General features: G+C 36.8%; 1 protein-coding gene and 1 pseudogene across 1 annotated transcript; one reads left to right on the plus strand and one right to left on the minus strand.

Annotated features, from left to right (window-relative positions):
• Window positions 1-667: 667 nt before the first annotated feature.
• On the minus strand, window positions 668-11,646 carry LOC125186031 (major allergen Pru ar 1-like). Its single transcript, XM_089059776.1, has 2 exons — window positions 11,341-11,646; window positions 668-855 (listed from the first exon to the last, which is right to left on the minus strand). The coding sequence occupies exons 1-2, from the start codon at window positions 11,642-11,644 to the stop codon at window positions 677-679; spliced, it is 483 nt and encodes a 160-aa protein (XP_088915902.1). The 5' UTR covers window positions 11,645-11,646; the 3' UTR covers window positions 668-676.
• Window positions 11,647-13,390: 1,744 nt separating this feature from the next.
• LOC125186902 (mavicyanin pseudogene) lies at window positions 13,391-13,845 on the plus strand (annotated as a pseudogene).
• The last annotated feature ends 6,936 nt before the right edge of the window (window positions 13,846-20,781 follow it).

The raw sequence follows: 20,781 nt of genomic DNA on the forward strand, positions 1-20,781 counted from the left end.
ATCAATTAGAAAATATGTCTCGTTAATATATGAGAGGTTTATTAATACTAGCTATTTAAATTATAAAATTTGGTCAAATTCGATCAGATTCGTTCCACGAAGTTTAAAATTGGAATATTAAATTATGAATTATCATTTTTTTCTCAATTTTCCTATCAATATATAAAATGCTGTCTCCGAATGATATTCAAACATACGAATTTATTAAAATAAGTATTTTTTTCTTTTATTTTCTTTTAATTACTTTTTGTTCTTATTTTAATTAAAAATGCAAATTTGAATATCATATATACATTTAGTATATAAAAGGACAATTGAGAAAAATTGAAAATTGAAAATTTAATATTTAAATTTTAAATTTCATAGGATGAACCAAAATTTGACCGGATTTAAATAGCTATTAACTTAGGAAATTAATGAGATGTATTTACTGATCGATGGACATTTTATTTCATAATTATATAACGTGCCAACAAATGCTCAATAAGTAGAAAATTGGAAATAACATTAATCTCGTTGACACTGTATAAAAAATCAAAGAACCCTTTGATTAGAAGAAAACATCGAAAATAGGTACATGTTATTGGAAATGCAAAGTCGAAGAAACAAGAAACAAAATCACAAAAAATAGTAGTAGTTTTCAAACATGCATGATGGCAGTGTATAATTGAAGCTTTTAGGCATCAGGATTGGCAAGGAGGTAAGCCTCAATGGCCTTGAACATAGACATTGCCTTCTCCTTTCCTTCCTTAATCTTCTCCTCACTAATCTCAGCATCACCCTTTGTGTTGTAGATGCTTCTGTTCTTACACATGCTTCCTCCGTCTTCAGTTGAGACGATCTTCATGTTGGGATCTATGCCCGGTCAATGAACTTTGACCAATTATAATTTCAACGAGATATTTAATTTTGTGAAATTAAATAATATAGTGTCGATCTACGTTTGGAGTAGATGACCGTGGTATATTTATTTTCTCAAATCCGATTCCCGATGAGTGAGAAATAATGGATTAAAGTTGTGCAAAATTGCAAACTTAATGAGCTATAAGAGAAGCTTAGTGAATAATTAAGAGAGTTAATTATCCCACATTGGAAGTTACAACCTTATTAAACTAGTATTTAATAAGAAGGATTATTACATGGAATAATTATAGTGGACTAAGATGGGCTGTAGAGCCCACACGCGCGCGCCGCCCGCCCCGCCGCGAGCCTCGAGCCCGCGCCCGTGTCCTTGGATCTTGGCAATTGGCAATTGGTCTTTGGGTGGTCTTTGGACTGTTCTTTGGGCCTGGTCGTGGGCTTGGTGCTTGGGCCTAGTTGCGGGCTTGGCCCAAGTCTAGTGGGTCTAGTTCTTTTTAGACCACCACCGTTTTCATGTCAGCGAGCCAAGCGGGATGCCACCTCGTCAGTATGACGCGGTAAGCCAACGTGGCTGACACGTGATAGTCCATGTCGTGAACGAATCTAGAAGCTTCTAGACTCAGCCTCTCTAGCTCTGAGCGCGTAACGGCTTGTAACGCCCGAACGTTACAGCTCGTAACCGACGACCGTTACGGTCTAGCATTAATGACGGCCATTATGGCCGTTGACCCCCTGCAGTGGACCGAGCCTATAAATAGGCTAGCCATTCTGGCATTTTTAAATCAGAAACTAGAATCCACTCTGCATCATACACTCTCTCCTTCCTCTGCATTGTTCTTCTGTCGAAGCTCTGCCCTCTCCTCCATCCAGTTCGCCGGAGCTCTGTTGATAGCGGTGCTGCTTCACCAGAGACGTAGCCGTTTTATCTTTGGGGACGAAACGCCAATCCGAAGAGCACTACCGGGGCGTATCTCGTCTTGCGGAAAGAGGACTCCTCGACTCGGCTATTTCCTGTTTTACAGTTTATTTTGGTTTCGAATCCTCTTTTGTAATTTCGATTCAGTTAGCTCTTGTATTCCTTCTTGTAAGTCCTAAAGCCAACAATCGCAAGACGAGATACAACTTGCTTTTGAAGGGATCTGGACCTAAAACTGAAACTAAAACTTTCGAAACTATAATCACCTTTGCTGGAGATGTCGACTGAATCCAACACCGCCGCTGCCACCAATCCGGCCACCACCACCGCCATCATCTCCTCCACCATGGCGAACACCGGACCAATCCCCTCAATGGTCCCTACCCCTGGGTTTACGAACCCCTTTGGGCCCACTGTTGGATCATCCTCTAGTGGGTCGGTTGGTTCCACTTTTAGTGGTTCCTTTGGATCCTTCAATGGATCGAGTGTTGGGGCCTTCGAGTCCAACACGGGTACTGGTTCCTTCGGATCTGGTACGACCATGGCGGGCTCTACGCCCAACATGAATGGTGGGGGCTCTATGCCCAACCATGTTGTTGGCTCCTTCGGGGGCAACGGAATTGGTTCCTTCCAAGGACCAAGTGCGGCACCTTTGGCACCGAGAATGATGCCACCCGCCGAAAAACCACCTAAATTTGGAGGAGCTGACTTCAAGAGGTGGTATCAAAAGATGTTGTTCTACTTGACAACATTGGGCATTGCCAACTTCCTCACGCAGAACGAGCCGCCCACGCCAAGTGATCAAGAGACAAGTGTTGAGGTCATGGCGGACTATGAAGCATGGCGCAAAGGAGATTATCTTTGTAAAAATTTTATTCTAAGTGCATTAGATGATAATTTGTACAATGTATACTCCCTTGTAACCACATCAAAAGAGATGTGGGAAAGCCTAGAGAAAAAATATAGTATCGACAATGCCGTCGGTACGGAACATGTTGTAGTATCCAAATTCATGGACTACAAAATGGTCGACTCTACATCGGTCATGGAACAAGTTCAAGAGTTCCAAATGATCATCCACGGACTCGCGGTTGAAGGGATGAATTTGCCCGACAACTTTGTTCGGTGCATACTTATTGAGAAACTCCCTCCTAGTTGGAAGGACTTCAAGCACTACCTCAAGCACAAGCGAAAGAAGATGAGTCTTGAAGACTTGATCGTGAAGCTGCGCATTGAAGCGGATGTGCGCAAGATCGATCAAAAGGCTAAGGGCTTTAGCCCACTTGATGCCAAAGCCAACTTGTTGGAGCGGGGCGGACCCTCCAACAAACGCCCCCGCCCAAATCAGAAAGACAAAGGGAAGGACAAGCAGCCTGCAAAGAAATTTGAAGGCGAGTGCTACAAGTGTGGCAAAATTGGCCACTTTGCCAAAGACTGCCGCAGCAAGAAGAAGAAGCCGGCAGGCCACGTCGTTGAGAAGGAGTTCAAGGACTGGAATGAAGATGACCTCGTTGCCGTGGTCACTGAAGAAGTCAACATTGTTGACAACAAGGGCGGCTGATACATCGACACCGGCGCCACTGCTCATGTTTGCTCCGATAGGAGCAAGTTTGCCTCCTACACTGCTGTTGAAGGGAGGAAGATCAACATGGGAAATCAAGCATCATCCGAGGTCCTCGGCATTGGCAACGTGATTCTCATGATGACCTCTGGCGTCACTATCACTTTGAAGGATGTGCTGCATGTCCCGGACATCTTCAAGAACCTAGTGTCAGGATCAATACTAGTTAATAAGGGGTTTAAACTTGTATTCGAGTCTGATAGGTTTGTTTTGTACAAGTTTGGGAAGTCCCTCGGAAAAGGTTATGTGACCGACGGACTTTTCAAGCTTAGTGTGGCTACACGCCTTGTTCCAAAGCCTTTGGCTAACAACAATAATAAAGCATCTACTTCCTCTTATTTGACCGAGTCTTCAAATTTGTGGAATTGTAGATTGGGACATGTAAATTCAAAAGCCGTTAAAAGATTGGTGAACTTAGATTTACTAAAGGCAATTGAAGTGGATAGCCAAGACAAATGTGAAATATGTCTTGAGGCTAAAATGACTAAGTTACCATTTCACTCAGTTGAACGAAAAACAAAACCCCTTGAATTAATTCACACGGATGTATGTGATTTAAAGATGGTGCAAACTAGAGGTGGTAAAAAGTACTTTATCACTTTTATAGATGATTGCACAAGATATTGCTACATTTATCTTTTAAGAAGTAAAGATGAAGCAATTGAAGCGTTCAAAAATTATAAGAACGAAGTTGAGAATCAACTTGGTTGTAAAATCAAAGCGATTCGAAGTGATAGAGGAGGCGAGTATGTAGCCCCGTTTGAGGAGTTATGCAACGCAAGTGGTATAATTCATCAAACAACTGCTCCATACTCACCACAATCTAATGGTGTAGCAGAACGCAAAAATCAAACTCTAAAAGAGATGATGAATGCGTTGCTACTAAGTTCAGGATTACCCCAGAACATGTGGGGGGAGGCTATCTTGACAGCCAACTATATCCTAGAAAAAATTCCACTCAAAGGAAAAAACATCACTCCTTATGAATTGTGGAAAGGTAGGAAACCATCCTACAAATACCTCAAAGTGTGGGGGTGTTTGGCCAAGGTGATGGTTCCCCCACCCAAAGAAGTTACAATTGGCCCTAAAACAGTCGATTGTATCTTCATTGGATATGCACTTAACAGTAGTGCATATAGATTTGTTGTTCACAAGTCTGAAATATCGACTATTACAGTAGGAACAACAATCGAGTCAAGGAATGCCGTATTTCTCAAAAATACATTTCCTTGCAAGGACAAAGAAGAAATCCCAATCAATTCCGAGACAAGAATTGAAGATGAGGCCACTAGTTCTAAAACAGTGGATGAAGCCACTAGTACTAAATCCGCGGATGAAGAGCCTAAATCGCACAAGCGAGTGAGGCATGATCCAAGTGATGCAGTACTAAGACGTGGTAGTAGGGTTAGAACACCAAAAACATTTGGTCCTGACTACATTGCTTTTATGATGGATGAAGAGCCAACGTCAATAAAAGTAGCCTTCGATGGCCCAGACGGGTTACATTGGAGAGAAGCTGTTCAAAGCGAAATTGATTCAATTTTGCTAAACCACACTTGGGAGTTGGTCAATTTGCCCGAAGGTGCAAAACCTTTAGGGTGCAAATGAGTGCTTAAAAGAAAATTTAAGGCCGATGGAACAGTGGATAAGTATAAAGCCCGATTGGTAGTAAAGGGTTTTAAACAAAAGGAAGGACATGACTTCTTTGATACCTATTCACCTGTAACGAGGATTACATCTATCCGAGTGCTTCTCGCGATTGCTGCATTGCACAATCTTGAGATTCATCAAATGGATGTTAAGACTGCGTTTCTAAATGGTGAACTAGAGGATGAAATCTATATGGAACAACCCGAAGGGTTTGTAGTGCCCGGACAAGAGAAGAAGGTATGCAAACTGGTTAAGTCCCTCTATGGATTAAAACAAGCGCCGTTGCAATGGCACTTGAAGTTTGATAATGTGATGTTATCAAATGGGTTCAAAATCAACGAGTGTGACAAATGTGTCTATATTAAGAGCACTGATAACGGGTACGTTATAGTGTGTCTCTACGTTGATGACATGTTAATCATGGGGAGTACTACTCAAGTGATTAACGAGACAAAAGCCATGTTAAAGAGAAACTTTGACATGAAAGACATGGGTCTAACCGATGTAATTCTTGGAATGAAAATTCTAAGAACATCCGATGGAATCATCTTAACCCAATCTCATTATGTTGAGAAGATATTGAAGAAATTCAATGCCTATGATGGCGTGCCGGTTAAGACTCCAATTGAACTCAATGTTCACTTGAGCAAAAACAAGGGCGAACCCGTTGCACAAGAAGAATATGCACGGGTCATTGGGTGCATTATGTACTTAACTAATTGCACTCGGCCGGACATTGCTTGTGCCGTGAACAAGTTGAGTCGCTACACGAGTAATCCAAGCAAAGAGCATTGGAGAGCTCTTGTAAGGGTTTTGAGATATCTAAAACATACTCAAAATCATGGGCTACACTTTTCGAGATACCCCCCGGTACTTGAAGGGTACTGTGATGCGAATTGGATATCCGACAATAAGGACTCACTTTCAACAAGTGGATACGTCTTTACTATTGGGGGTGGTGCTGTCTCATGGAAATCCACGAAACAGACATGTATAGCCCGTTCAACTATGGAATCGGAATTCATAGCTTTAGATAAAGCTGGGGAAGAAGCCGAATGGCTTAAGAACTTCCTTGAGGATATTCCAGGTTGGTGTAAGCCAGTGCCTCCAGTGTTGATTCACTGTGATAGCCAAGCCGCTATCGGGAGGGCAAATAATGGCTTCTATAACGGTAAGTCTCGACATATTCGTCGACGACATAATACCGTAAGACATTTGATCACAACAGGCGTGATTACAATTGACTATGTGAAGTCAATAGATAATCTAGCGGATCCGCTAACCAAAGGGTTAAACCGTGATCAAATGAATAAGTTGCTAGTGGGAATGGGTTTGAAATCCACAAACTAAAGAATTGTCTTAGTGGTAACCCAACCATGATACTGGAGATCCCAAGAACTTGGTTCAATGGGAAAACTAAGCTATGAGAGTTCGTGAGAAACACTCATCTACATATATTCCCTAGAGAGCAATAGAGTGTTTGAAAACTTGCCTTGTGGTGAGGATAAGTCTATGACTTTTAATGATTCCTAAGGATCTCAAGGAGATTGAGTTCTCAAAGAGACCGAGTAGGGCAATATACTCGAGTAGGAATCACCTATGTAAGTGTGAAGTGTGGCCGCTTCAAATTACACACTTATGAATCCAAAGTGGTGTCTAAGGCCGCAAAGGACACAAAACGTGAGAACGGATGAGGTTGAGGTGTTTAAGTGTTTAAGTGTTAACACCATTGTCTCGGTGCACGCCGTGGGGGACTAGTTCAAAGCATCGCGCTACTAGGCCGCCTGTGTATCCGATGGCGTTGACTATGGAAGGTTCAAAGCTAAAAGCTACCTATCCTTATGCTTATATACCTCTCGAGGGTTGAGCTTGTGTCTGCATGCATTTGCATTTGGTTATTTCCACTCATGTGGGGGATTGTTGGAATCTATGCCCGGTCAATGAACTTTGACCAATTATAATTTCAACGAGATATTTAATTTTGTGAAATTAAATAATATAGTGTCGATCTACGTTTGGAGTAGATGACCGTGGTATATTTATTTTCTCAAATCCGATTCCCGGTGAGTGAGAAATAATGGATTAAAGTTGTGCAAAATTGCAAACTTAATGAGCTATGAGAGAAGCTTAAGGAATAATTAAGAGAGTTAATTATCCCACATTGGAAGTTACAACCTTATTAAACTAGTATTTAATAAGAAGGATTATTACATGGAATAATTATAGTGGACTAAGATGGGCTGTAGAGCCCACACGCGCGCGCCGCCGCCGTCGCCCGCCGCCGCCGCGAGCCGCGTGCCTCGAGCCTCGAGCCCGAGCCCACGCCCTGTTAGGTATGGTATACTGAAAAGCATGTTTCGAGCAAGTTTCGCGAGAATAGAATCTTGCTTGTATACGTAAAACTCTACAATCCACTTTTAACCCGATTCAGTATTATTCGAGCAGTCTCGCACGAATAGAATCACTATTATTATTACATTGTGTTTGCTTGTGCATTTATAAGATGTTTTACAAACATTTAAATGCATAAGAAGTAAACAAAGTCTAAGTCTTTTGCTTAGTAGACCGGTTGTGGGCGTCGTCCACTTTAAGGTAACACGGTTAGATCTATGCAATGCTTTGCAAAAGAAAAAGAAGAATTTCACAACCTAGATACGCTTTGGCTACCTATCGTGAAAGGTTGCAATGTCAGTCCGCATATTTCTAAGCCTTACTGAAATAAGATGATATTGGTGTGGTATAGGACTGAACGGATCTAACAGCAAGACGTGCCTTGATGCTATCTACTGAAAGACTAGGTCTTGATAAAATACTATTTCTTAATCTACATATGTTAGCATTGAGCATACGGTATTGATTATGCACTGCTTTGACTTATCAAATGGTGCGGGTTTTTCGCAACCCAATAATCATGATATATTGGGTAGTGGTGATTAATATCTAGCGGTGCTAGGATTGCTATTATGTTGAAACGTGCGCGGGGTGAGTCTCGTTTGATAATGTCCTCAAGAGGAGCTCGAACGAGGTTTTATTATTCAGAAAACTGGCCAGTTGGAGTTTTATCGCTCTATGAATAATAAATAAATGTTTCTTGCTAAGTCCACTCTTGGAATTATTAAGATGTTAATTAATTAAGTCCATAGCAGACATTAATTAATTAATGGACATTTATATCTTAAGCGCGGAAAATAAATAATAAACAAAGTGGAAACCCAGATAACTTGTAATTTCGGATTTGGATGGGGAGAGTTCAATATTACTTCTGTAGTGGCTGCTCGTAATATTCCAATATAAGCTTGTATTAAATTGTGGGTTCAATTTAATTAGTAAAAAGCTAATTGGGGGAGCCCATATCCAAAACCTTCCATAGATCCCTGTCTGGGCCCAAAAAGGAACTTAATATAAATAGGAGAATAAAGGAGACAGAAATCATTCATTATTATTACTCATAATTTTCGTCCCCCTCTACCTAGAGGAGTTCGAATTTCTCTCCTAATTGGAGAAGGATTTCTTATGTCTTCTTTATTCGAGTCCTAGTATTTTGATAAGATCAGCCCACCCTGATATCGAGATACAGTTCGGGAAATAGAGAGAAGATCCGTGGTCTAGTATCGAAGATCATCACGTGGAGAAGGCGCGAGCAATCGACGATTCTTTGGAGAATCAAAATCGGTAACTCTAAACCGTAGAATTCATGTTTTAGGATTTACTTTCTTTGAGCATGAATTATTTGCGTTCTAGCATGCAATTACCTTTTTAACACGTGAATTGATTAATCGCATAATCGGTCAAATAGATCCTACGTCTAATTTATTTGTTTTGTACAAGTCTTCCGCTGTGCAAGGGGCACCAAACCCCAACAATTGGTATCAGAGCCAATTTTTGGCTCTGATTATGTGGATTAATTTCATGTTATGTGAATTGCTTGAATGCATGTTTATATTCGTCGTGGTTTTGTCTAACGATGAATTATGTATGCTACGTGAAATAATTATGTTAATGAAGCATTGCCTTTGATTAGTAATTAATTCAAGATACGTAATGGTTAAACCTATGTTATGATTACGTTGACTTCAACACATATGGTATCATTGCTTGATCAATTATATTTGCCTTACGAGAATTTGAATTCCAAGTCGGCAAATCAAGAATTGTTGCGATTGCGACATCAAGAATCCGTCGCACCGCGGCCACGGCTGCGGAGAATTGCTGCGGAGAGGTGTCGACGCAGCAGCGTCGGAGATCACCGGGCAGCAGCGCCGGCGGCTGCAGAGACGACATCGCACAAGCGACGACGCAGCAGCAGCACCAGAGGCGTCGCAACAGCAAACAGCAACACCGGAGCAGCTGCGACACGGCGGCAGCGACGTCGGAGATCTCGCAGCAGCAGCAACGGTGGTTTCGCGAGGCAGCAGCACCGTTGACGCCAGAGACGTGACAGCAGCTCCAGTGGAGCGACGTTGACGCAGCAGCGTCGGAGACGTCAGGCTCGGTGGATGCGTGAGACAGAGAGGGAAGGCTAGCTTGATGCAGGCGGCGATGGCGGTCTGAGTGGGAGCCCTTCGTGGGCAGTTCCCGGGCTCGAAAGACAGCGGTCTTCGTGAGCAGCCGGAGACGGAGCAGCAGCGACAGCAGCTCCGGAGGAGCGACGTCGACGCAGCAGCGTTGGAGACGTCAGGCTCGGCGAGCTCGCGAGACGAGTGGGAGCCCAGCAGCGGCTGCGGTTCAGTGGGAGTACGACGACGCAAGATTAGGGTTTCCTTATGCGTGATGTCGTTTTGTCTCGTCTCACGACTTCGCTTTCCAAATTTTGATTAGGATTTCCAAATCCTTGGATTCAATTTCGGAAATAATTCAAGATTAATTTGGAAATAAGATTTGAATATATCTTTTGTGGATTTTATATATTATATAAGATTTGATTTTGTATCAAATCATGGATTAATTATAGATTTTATCCTTATTTTATGGATTTGTAGGGATTTAATTCCTAGACGAAAATCCTAGTTAAATTTGGATAATGACAATCTAATATTTATCTATATCCTATGGATTAATGTGGATTTATCCCTAGACGAATCCAATTTGGATTAAGATAATGATAATATTATTTTATTCTTATCCTATGAGTTTATATAAATTTATTCATAGATAAATTCTAGATGGGTTTGGATAGTGATAATATAATATTTTATTCTTATCTTATAGATTTATATGGATTTGTTCCTAGATAAATCTTAGATAGATTTGAATAATTCTAATATAATATTATCTTATTCTATGGATTTATATGGATTTATTCCAAGATAAATCCTAGATGAATTAGGATAAATATTTATATTAATTTATTTTATCCTAGGGATTTGAATAGATTTAATTCTGTTAAGACAAATCTTAGATGGATTAAAATAAGTATTAATCCAAGTTATCCTTATCTTTTGGGTCGTGCTCGTGCCCGTGCCCGTGCCCGTGCTCGTGCCCGCGCCCGTGCTCGTGCCCGTGCCCGTGCTCGGCCCGTGCCCGTGTCCTTGTCCTTGTCCTTGTCCTTGTCCTTGTCCTTGGATCTTGGAAATTGGTCTTTGGGTGGTCTTTGGGCTGTTCTTTGGGCCTGGTCGTGGGCTTGGTGCTTGGGCCTAGTTGCGGGCTTGGCCCAAGTCTAGTGGGTCTAGTTCTTTTTAGACCACCACCGTTTCCACGTCAGCGAGCCAAGCGGGATGCCACCTCGTCAGTATGATGCGGTAAGCCAATGTGGCTGACACGTGATAGTCCACGTCGTGAACGAATCTAGAAGCTTCTAGACTCAGCCTCTCTAGCTCTGAGCGCGTAACGGCTTGTAACGCCCGAACGTTACAGCTCGTAACCGACGACCGTTACGGTCTAGCATTAATGACGGCCATTATAGCCGTTGACCCCCTGCAGTGGACCGAGCCTATAAATAGGCTAGCCATTCTAGCATTCTAAAATCAGAAACTAGAATCCACCCTGCATCATACACTCTCTCCTTCCTCTGCATTGTTCTTCTGTCGAAGCTCTGCCCTCTCCTCCATCCAGTTCGCCGGAGCTCTGTTGATAGCGGTGTTGCTTCACCAGAGACGTAGCCGTTTTATCTTTGGGGACGAAACGCCAATCCGAAGAGCACTACCGGGGCGTATCTCGTCTTGCGGAAAGAGGACTCCTCGACTCGGCCATTTCCTGTTTTACAGTTTATTTTGGTTTCGAATCCTCTTTTGTAATTTCGATTCAGTTAGCTCTTGTATTCCTTCTTGTAAGTCCTAAAGCCAACAATTCACACGATAAGTAACGAATTCAATAACTCCTCCAAGAACATCGCCCTCAATTATGTTGTAACTGTGGGGCAAGTTCTCCTTTTCGATAGCATCCACGCGGTGCTTCACACTCTTATATTGACTCCCTTCGCCAAAATGGATAAGCTTGATGGTCCCAATGCCACCATCTCCTTCCAAGATCTCGACGCTCTTGATTGCTTGAGGCATGATCTTGGGGACGAGGGTGTCAACATCGAGCACCACGGCCTTAAAAATCTTTGCGGCCGAGATGGAGGAAGGGATCTCAATATCGTAAGTGATAGCACCCATGATTAGTTGAAATACAATGAGAAAGGGAGTTATAAGTAGGAAGAGAAGATTTGTGTAATGGTTGTAAATGTTGCTCAGTGAGATGGGAAAATGTGAGAATATTAGCTCCCTCCGTCCCACTTAAATGAAATATTTGGGAATCGGCACGAGATTTTATCCGGTGTTGTTTTGTGAGTTAATGGAGATAGAATAAAGTAAGAGAGATGAAAAAGTAGAACTAAGATTATTTTCATTTTAGAAAACGTTTCATATTTAATGAGACAATAAAAAAAGGAAAACGTTTCATCGAGTAATTAACAAAGTTTACTCATTGTTTTTGGTGGAGAGTGTGAAACAAGTGTGCGTGGCGTTCCAATGTTGACTAGTCTTCGCAAGTTGCGGTAGAGTCTCATCTGTGAAGCGCAATTAAACCGAGAAGGGCACTTTTTGAGTGTAATGCCCCGCCTTTTTCTATTTTTTGGTTGTTCGCATAAGAATATCAAATTTTTTTCTTTGTTTATTTTCGTTAATTAGAGGAGTATTGAACGTTTTATGGACGATTAAAAAGGAATTTCAATTGTAATACTTGTAATAACACCAAACACCAAAGTAGTACTAAATGTTCAATAACAAAAGAAATAAGCTAAAGTGATTTGAAATAAAATTTGTTTGGCCTAAGCTCTACATAAGTCTAAAATGAAGTAATACACTTTTAGGCGTAGTAAATTAATAAAAGAAAATTTGAACCAAACTTTCAAGCCCACTGAATGTGAGCCCAATTAAGTTTTTTATTTTTCCAATCTCAGCCCAAATAACACAAAAAGAAACTGCCGTGTTTACCGTTACCAGTAACGCTCCCCCACCACCAACAATCCTCCTTCAATCTGTTACTTTTCGAACACCATATCAGTTATCACCGAAAAAGAGTAAAAAGTAGCAAGCAAGAACTCAGGTAATCTCATAACCATTATATCCTCTCAAATTTTGATCATGATGCCAAAAACCAGAATTTAGTTTTTTTTTTTCTTTTTCAATATCAAATTGTATACAGATTCAATGTTTCTGTCTTCTGCTCTTTGTATAGGACTGCATTCTCTTTCTATTGGCTTTCCATAAATATTGATCGATTGTGTATAGATAAAATACAACACTTGAGCAGCAGAGCTGGATATATTGTTCAGTCATCTCATTCTATGTTTGGATGGTAGAAGGAATTTAAATACTAGTAGTATTTCATTTTCATAATAAATACTTCCTTAGTCTCCATTAATGTCTCATATTTATGCCTGGTGCGGGTGTAAAAAATTGTGACGTTGTGAAGAAAAAATTTGGATGGAAAGAGTTATTGGAATGTGGATCCACATTTATATAGTTTTTCGGTCCAAATCAAGATGTCTACGTTTCTTTTTTAGTTTGTCTCACTTTAGATGTCCACTCTCTATATTTAGAAATAAATTTCTCTCTCTTCATTGAAATATTCAACTACTTTTTACTCTCTATTTACTTCAATTAACAACTCCTAAAATCTCATGTCACTCAAGAATTTATTGGCGATCATCCAAATAAGGAAATATGATAAATTTAATGATGCCAGAGTGGGTGGAGTACCATTGCTGGTAGTTTTTATTCTTTTAACAATTAATTATAAGCAAAGACGATTACAAGGCGTGAATAGTGATTGATAACCACCCAATTTCAGTTTTTTATTTTCACGAAAACCTACATTTGTTGCAACCTCTCATCTCTGTCTCTCATTGTGTGTATAGAATGGGGAGATGGAAGATATTAGTATCATTAGTGGTGGTGTCATTACTATTATGTAGTTCAGAGTGTTTGCAACATAGAGTTGGGGATTCAATATGGTCTATTCCTCCAACCAATAATTTCTACAAAAACTGGTCTTCTTCCTACACCTTTCACACTGGAGACACTCTTTGTAAGTTACTATGATGCTCACTCTTAAATGTTTCTCATTTTAGGTTCACTTAACCTAAATCAATAAATCCATTGCAGATTTCGACTTCGATTCAGGGCTTTACAACGTGCTTCAAGTGTCGAGAGGCGAGTTCGATATGTGCACCGGATACGAGCCATACAAGACCTTCATCGACGGACCGGCCACCATCCCTTTGCCTATGAAAGGCGTCTTTTATTATGTATGCAATGTCTCCAACTATTGTGCCTTAGGCCTCAAGCTTTGGGTCATCGTAGAACAGACTTAATTCATATATGCTTTATTTTTCTTATATTCTTAACTTCTAAGTTATTTTTATTTGAAACATTGGTGAATCATTATGTCACTGAAAAAAAATATTGGTGCATATGTATGTATATATAATAAATACCCAATTAGTACAAGAATCGTCTTGCCTATTTTTGTGTAACTTACAACACATACAAAGTTCTACTCGGTAAACAGCTCTTTTTTTTTTAGTGTGTATGTATAATAATTACCCAAATTATTACAATAATCGTCTTGCCTATTTTTGTGTACTTACAACACATACAAAGTTGTGAATTATTAATAACTAGTATCACACCCGTGCGCTGCACGACCAATTTTATTTTCTTTACACTTATTTTATACTGTGAAATAATTTTATGAAATGATAAAAGAAATATGATAGTACGAAATCTAAAATCATAAATATATAAATTTAAAAATTTATTAGTTTATTTCTATGTGATGGGGAGTGTAAAAAATGATACAATCAACCAATTTTCAACAAAAAAATTATCACAAATATACTGATTGATGAATTGGCAAAAAAATACTTGCATATTGCTATTAATATTATAATAGTCTAAATTAGTATAATTATATATGTTTTATGAATAGTCAACATTCACATGCCAATACATTAAAAAAAATTTAAAGTTTACTAAAAGATATACAGAGTGTATTGATATATAAATTGGAATACCAAAGATGTACTAATGCAACTAATAACTACATACATATTTTAAAAAATTAAGATGAGCAGAGAAAGTAACATTTTATATTTATATGAATGTCATTGTATATTAGTATTTTCATTTAATAGTTATAAATACAATATTAAAATTCAAAGGCAGTTTAGTATTATAACGGTAATTTACAGCTAAAAAACTTTAATCAACCTCAACATGGCTATCATTTGTGCATTTAATGCAGGAGATTGTGTGGCCGATTTGTTTGCTTCCATTTCCAGAGAATTATTCCTCCTTTCCAAAGATATACCACAATTTGTCCCATGGATTACGCTCCCTCCAAGTCAATGAAATTAATCTCATCATTTCCATTAATACAACACATAAAAAGTTGTGAATTATTAATACTTCCACCAAAAATTTTCCCATTTTTCCATTTCCGTCCGTCCCCCAAAATTTTCTCATTTCACTTTTACCCTTTTTGGCAGTGGACCCCATATTCCACTAATTAATACCTAGTCATTATAAAACTAATATATAAAAGTATGACCCACGATCCACTAACTTTTTCAACTCACTTTCCATTACATTTCTTAAAACCCATGCCGGGTCAAAGTGGGACAAATTTGGTGGACGGAGGTAGTAACTAGTATCACACCCGTGCGCTGCACGGCCAATTTTATTTTCTTTACACTTATTTTATACTGTGAAATAATTTTATGAAATGATAAAAGAAATATTATAGTACGAAATCTAAAATCATAAGTATATAAATTTAAAAATTTATTAGTTTATTTCTATGTGATGGGGAGTGTAAAAAATGATACAATCAACCAATTTTCAACAAAAAAATGTTCACAAATATATTGATTGGCGAATTGGCAAAAAAATACTTGCATATTGCTATTAATATTATAATAGTCTAAATTAGTATAGTTATATATGTTTTATGAATAGTCAACATTTACATGCCATTACATTAAAAAAAATTAAAGTTTACTAAATGATATACATAGTGTATTGATATATAAATTGGAATACCAAAGATGTACTAATGCAACTAATAATTACATACATATTTTAAAAAATTAAGGTGAGCAGAGAAAGTAACATTTTATATTTATATGAATGTCATTGTATATTAGTATTTTCATTTAATAGTTATAAATACAATATTAAAATTCAAAGGCAGTTTAGTATTATAACGGTAATTTACAGCTAAAAAACTTTAATCAACCTCAACATGGCTATTATTTGTGCATTTAATGCAGGAGATTGTGTGGCCGATTTGTTTGCTTCCATTTCCAGAGAAATATTCCTCCTTTCCAAAGATATACCACAATTTGTCCCATGGATTACGCTCCCACCAAGTCAATGAAATTAATCTCATCATTTCCATTAATACAACACATAAAAAGTTGTGAATTATTAATACTTCCACCAAAATTTTTTCCATTTTTCCATTTCCGTCCGTCCCCCAAAATTTTTCTCATTTTACTTTTACCCTTTTTGGCAGTGGACCCCATATTCCACTAATTAATACCTACTCATTATAAAACTAATATATAAAAGTATGACCCACAATCCACTAATTTTTCAACTCACTTTCCATTTCATTTCTTAAAACTCGTGTCGGGTCAAAGTGGGACAAATTTTGGTGGACGGAGGTAGTAACTAGTGTCACACCCGTGCGCTGCACGACCAATTTTATTTTCTTTACACTTATTTTATACTGTGAAATAATTTTATGAAATGATAAAAGAAATATGATAGTACGAAATCTAAAATCATAAATATATAAATTTAAAAATTTATAAGTTTATTTCTATGTGATGGGGAGTGTAAAAAATGATACAATCAACCAATTTTCAACAAAAAAATGTTCACAAATAAATGGATTGATGAATTGGAAAAAAAATACTTGCATATTGCTATTAATATTATAATAGTCTAAATTAGTATATTTATATATGTTTTATGAATAGTCAACATTCACATGCCAATACATTAAAAAAAAATTAAAGTTTACTAAAAGATATACAGAGTGTATTGGAATATAAATTGGAATACCAAAGATGTACTAATGCAACTATTAATTACATATATATTTTAAAAAATTAAGGTGAGCAGAGAAAGTAACATTTTATATTTATATGAATGTCATTGTATATTAGTAGTATTTTCATTTAATAGTTATAAATACAATATTAAAATTCAAAGGCAGTTTAGTATTATAACGGTAATTTACAGCTAAAAAACTTTAATCAACCTCAACATGGCTATCATTTGTGCATTTAATACAAGAGATTGTGTGGCCGATTTGTTTGCTTCCATTTCCAGAGAATTATTCCTCCTTTCCAACGATATACCACAATTTGTCACATGGATTACGCTCCCTCCAAGTCAATGAAATAGATCCCATCATTTCCATTAATACAACACATAAAAAGTTGTGAATTATTAATACTTCCACCAAAATTTGTCCCATTTTTTCATTTCCGTCTGTCCCCGAAAATGTTTCTCATTTCACTTTTACCCTTTTCGGCAGTGGACCACATATTCCACTAATTTATATCTACTCATTATAAAACTAATATATAAAAGTAGGACCCACAATCCACTAATTTATCAAATCACTTTCAATTTCATTTCTTAAAACTCGTGCCGGGTCAAAGTGGGACAAATTTTGGTGGACGGAGGTAGTAACTTGTATCACACCCGTGCGCTGCACGGCCAATTTTATTTTCATTACACTTATTTTATACTGTGAAATAATTTCATGTAATGACAAAAGAAATATGATAGTACGAAATCTAAAATCATAAATATATAAATTTAAAAATTTATAAGTTTATTTCTATGTGAAGGGGAGTGTAAAAAATGATACAATCAACCAATTTTCAACAAAAAAATGTTCACAAATATATGGATTAATGAATTGGCAAAAAAATACTTGCATATTGCTATTAATATTATTATAGTCTAAATTAGTATAGTTATATATGTTTTATGAATAGTCAACATTTATATGCCAATACATTAAAAAAAATTAAAGTTTACTAAAAGATATTCAGAGTGTATTGGTATATAAATTGGAATACCAAAGATGTACTAATGCAACTATTAATTACATATATATTTTAAAAAATTAAGGTGAGCAGAGAAAGTAACATTTTATATTTATATGAATGTCATTGTATATTAGTATTTTCATTTAATAGTTATAAATACAATATTAAAATTCAAAGGCAGTTTAGTATCATAACGGTAATTTAAAGCTAAAAAAGTTTAATCAACCTCAACATGGCTATCATTTGTGCATTTAATGCAGGAGATTGTGTGGCCAATTTGTTTGCTTCCATTTCCAGAAAATTATTCCTCATTTCCAACAATATACCACAATTTGTCCCATGGATTACGCTCCCTCCAAACCAATGAAATTAATCCCATCATTTCCATTAATACAACACATAAAAAGTTGTGAATTATTAATACTTCCACCAAAATTTGTCCCATTTTTTCATTTCCGCCTGTTCCCCAAAATTTTTCTCCTTTCACTTTTACCCTTTTTGGCTGTGGACCCCATATTCCACTAATTTATATCTACTCATTATAAAACTAATATATAAAAGTAGGACCCACAATCCACTAATTTTTCAACTCACTTTCCATTTCATTTCTTAAAACTCGTGCCGGGTCAAAGTGGGACAAATTTTGGTGGACGGAGGTAGTAACTAGTATCACACCCGTGCGCTGCACGGCCAATTTTATTTTCTTTACACTTATTTTATACTGTGAAATAATTTTATGAAATGATAAAAGAAATATGATAGTACGAAATCTAAAATCATAAATATATAAATTTAAAAATTTATTAGTTTATTTCTATGTGATGGGGAGTGTAAAAAATGATACAATCAACCAATTTTCAACAAAAAAATGTTCACAAATATATTGATTGGTGAATTGGCAAAAAAATACTTGCATATTGCTATTAATATTATAATAGTCTAAATTAATATAGTTATATATGTTTTATGAATAGTCAACATTTACATGCCATTACATTAATAAAATTTAAAGTTTACTAAAAGATATACAGAGTGTATTGATATATGAATTGGATTACCAAAGATGTACTAATGCAACTAATAATTACATATATATTTTTTTAAAATTTTGGTGAGCAGAGAAAATAACATTTTATATTTACATGAATGTCATTGTATATTAGTATTTTCATTTAATAGTTATAAATACAATATTAAAATTCAAAGGCAGTTTAGTATAATAACAGTAATTTACAGCTAAAAAACTTTAATCAACCTCAACATGGTTATCATTTATGCATTTAATGCAGGAGATTGTGTAGCCGATTTGTTTGCCTCCATTTCCAGAGAATTATTCCTCCTTTCCAACGATATACCACAATTCGTCCCATGTATTACGCTCCCTCCAAGTCAATGAAATGAATCCCATCATTTCCATTAATACAACACATACAAAGTTGTGAATTATTAATACTACCTCCGTCCACCAAAATTTGTCCCATTTTTCCATTTCCGTCCGTCCTCCAAAATTTGTCTCATTTCACTTTTACCATTTTTGGCAGTGGACCCCATATTCCACTAACTCATTCCTACTCATTATAAAACTAATATATAAAAGTAGGACCCACAATCTACTAACTTTTTCAACTCACTTTCCATTACATTTCTTAAAACCCGTGCCAGGTCAAAGTGTGACAAATTTTGGTGGACGAAGGTAGTAACTAGTATCACACCCGTGCGCTGCACGGCCAATTTTATTTTCTTTACACTTATTTTATACTGTGAAATAATTTTATGAAATGATAAAAGAAATATGATAGTACGAAATCCAAAATCATCAATATATAAATTTATAAATTTATTATTTTATTTCTATGTGATGGGGAGTGTAAAAAATGATACAATCAACCAATTTTCAACAAAAAAAAGTTCACAAATATATTGATTGGTGAATTGGCAAAAACAATACTTGCATATTGCTATTAATATTATAATAGTCTAAATTAGTATAGTTATATATGTTTTATGAATAGTCAACATTTACATGGCAATACATTAAAAAAAATTAAAGTTTACTAAAAGATATACAGAGTGTATTGGTATATAAATTGGAATACCAAAGATGTACTAATGCAACTAATAATTACCTATATATTTTAAAAAATTAAGGTGAGCAGAGAAATTAACATTTTATATTTATATGAATGTCATTGTATATTAGTATTTTCATTTAATAGTTATAAATACAATATTAAAATTCAAAGGCAGTTTAGTATTATAACGGTAATTTACAGCTAAAAAACTTTAATCAACCTCAACATGGCTATCATTTGTGCATTTAATGCAGGAGATTGTATGGCCGATTTGTTTGCTTCCATTTTCAGAGAATTATTCCTCCTTTCCAACGATATACCACAATTTGTCCTATGGATTACGCTCCCTCCAAGTCAATGAAATTAATCCCATCATTTCCATTAATACAACACATAAAAAGTTGTGAATTATTAATACTACCTCCGTCCACCAAAATTTGTCCCATTTTTCCATTTCCGTCCGTCCCCCAAAATTTTTCTCATTTCACTTTTACCCTTTTTGGCAGTGGACCCCATATTCCACTAACTCATTCCTAATCATTATAAAACTAATATATAAAAGTAGGACCCATAATCCACTAACTTTTTCAACTCAATTTCCATTACATTTCTTAAAACCCGTGCCGGGTCAAAGTGGGACAAATTTTGGTGGACGGAGGTAGTAACTAGTTGATCATGGTTCAACGACATCATAATATGATATTGTGGAATCAAGTCAATGGGTTCGCAAGTTTGGTTAGAGGCAACCAAGGTGAAAGAAACTTTTTGGAACGATCAAATAGGTCCAATACATCAAGGGATATGCAATACACTAGCCTTAACTTAGTGTTACAGAATAATTTACGAGCTAGAAACAATATGTGTGATGGAACTGAGCTAGAAAGAGTTCCATCCCTCAAAGAAAGATGCCACCACAAACATAGTTGCAAAATAGAGAGGTGAACAAAAGTCCCCACATAATATGCCATCATAAAAAAATGTTTGAGCGGCATAAATCTTTTGGAGGTCAAGTAAGCAACTTAACAATGAAGTTTTATTACCTGAGTTAAAGAATTTAAGAGTTTTTTTGTTCTTATACATTGTAAGTCATAGAAGACAACAACCA

The sequence above is a fragment of the Salvia hispanica genome, chromosome 5, assembly GCF_029641045.1.
Source record: "Salvia hispanica isolate PSC_SH4W2 chromosome 5, Shi_PSC_v1, whole genome shotgun sequence".
Taxonomy (NCBI): Eukaryota; Viridiplantae; Streptophyta; class Magnoliopsida; order Lamiales; family Lamiaceae; genus Salvia; species Salvia hispanica.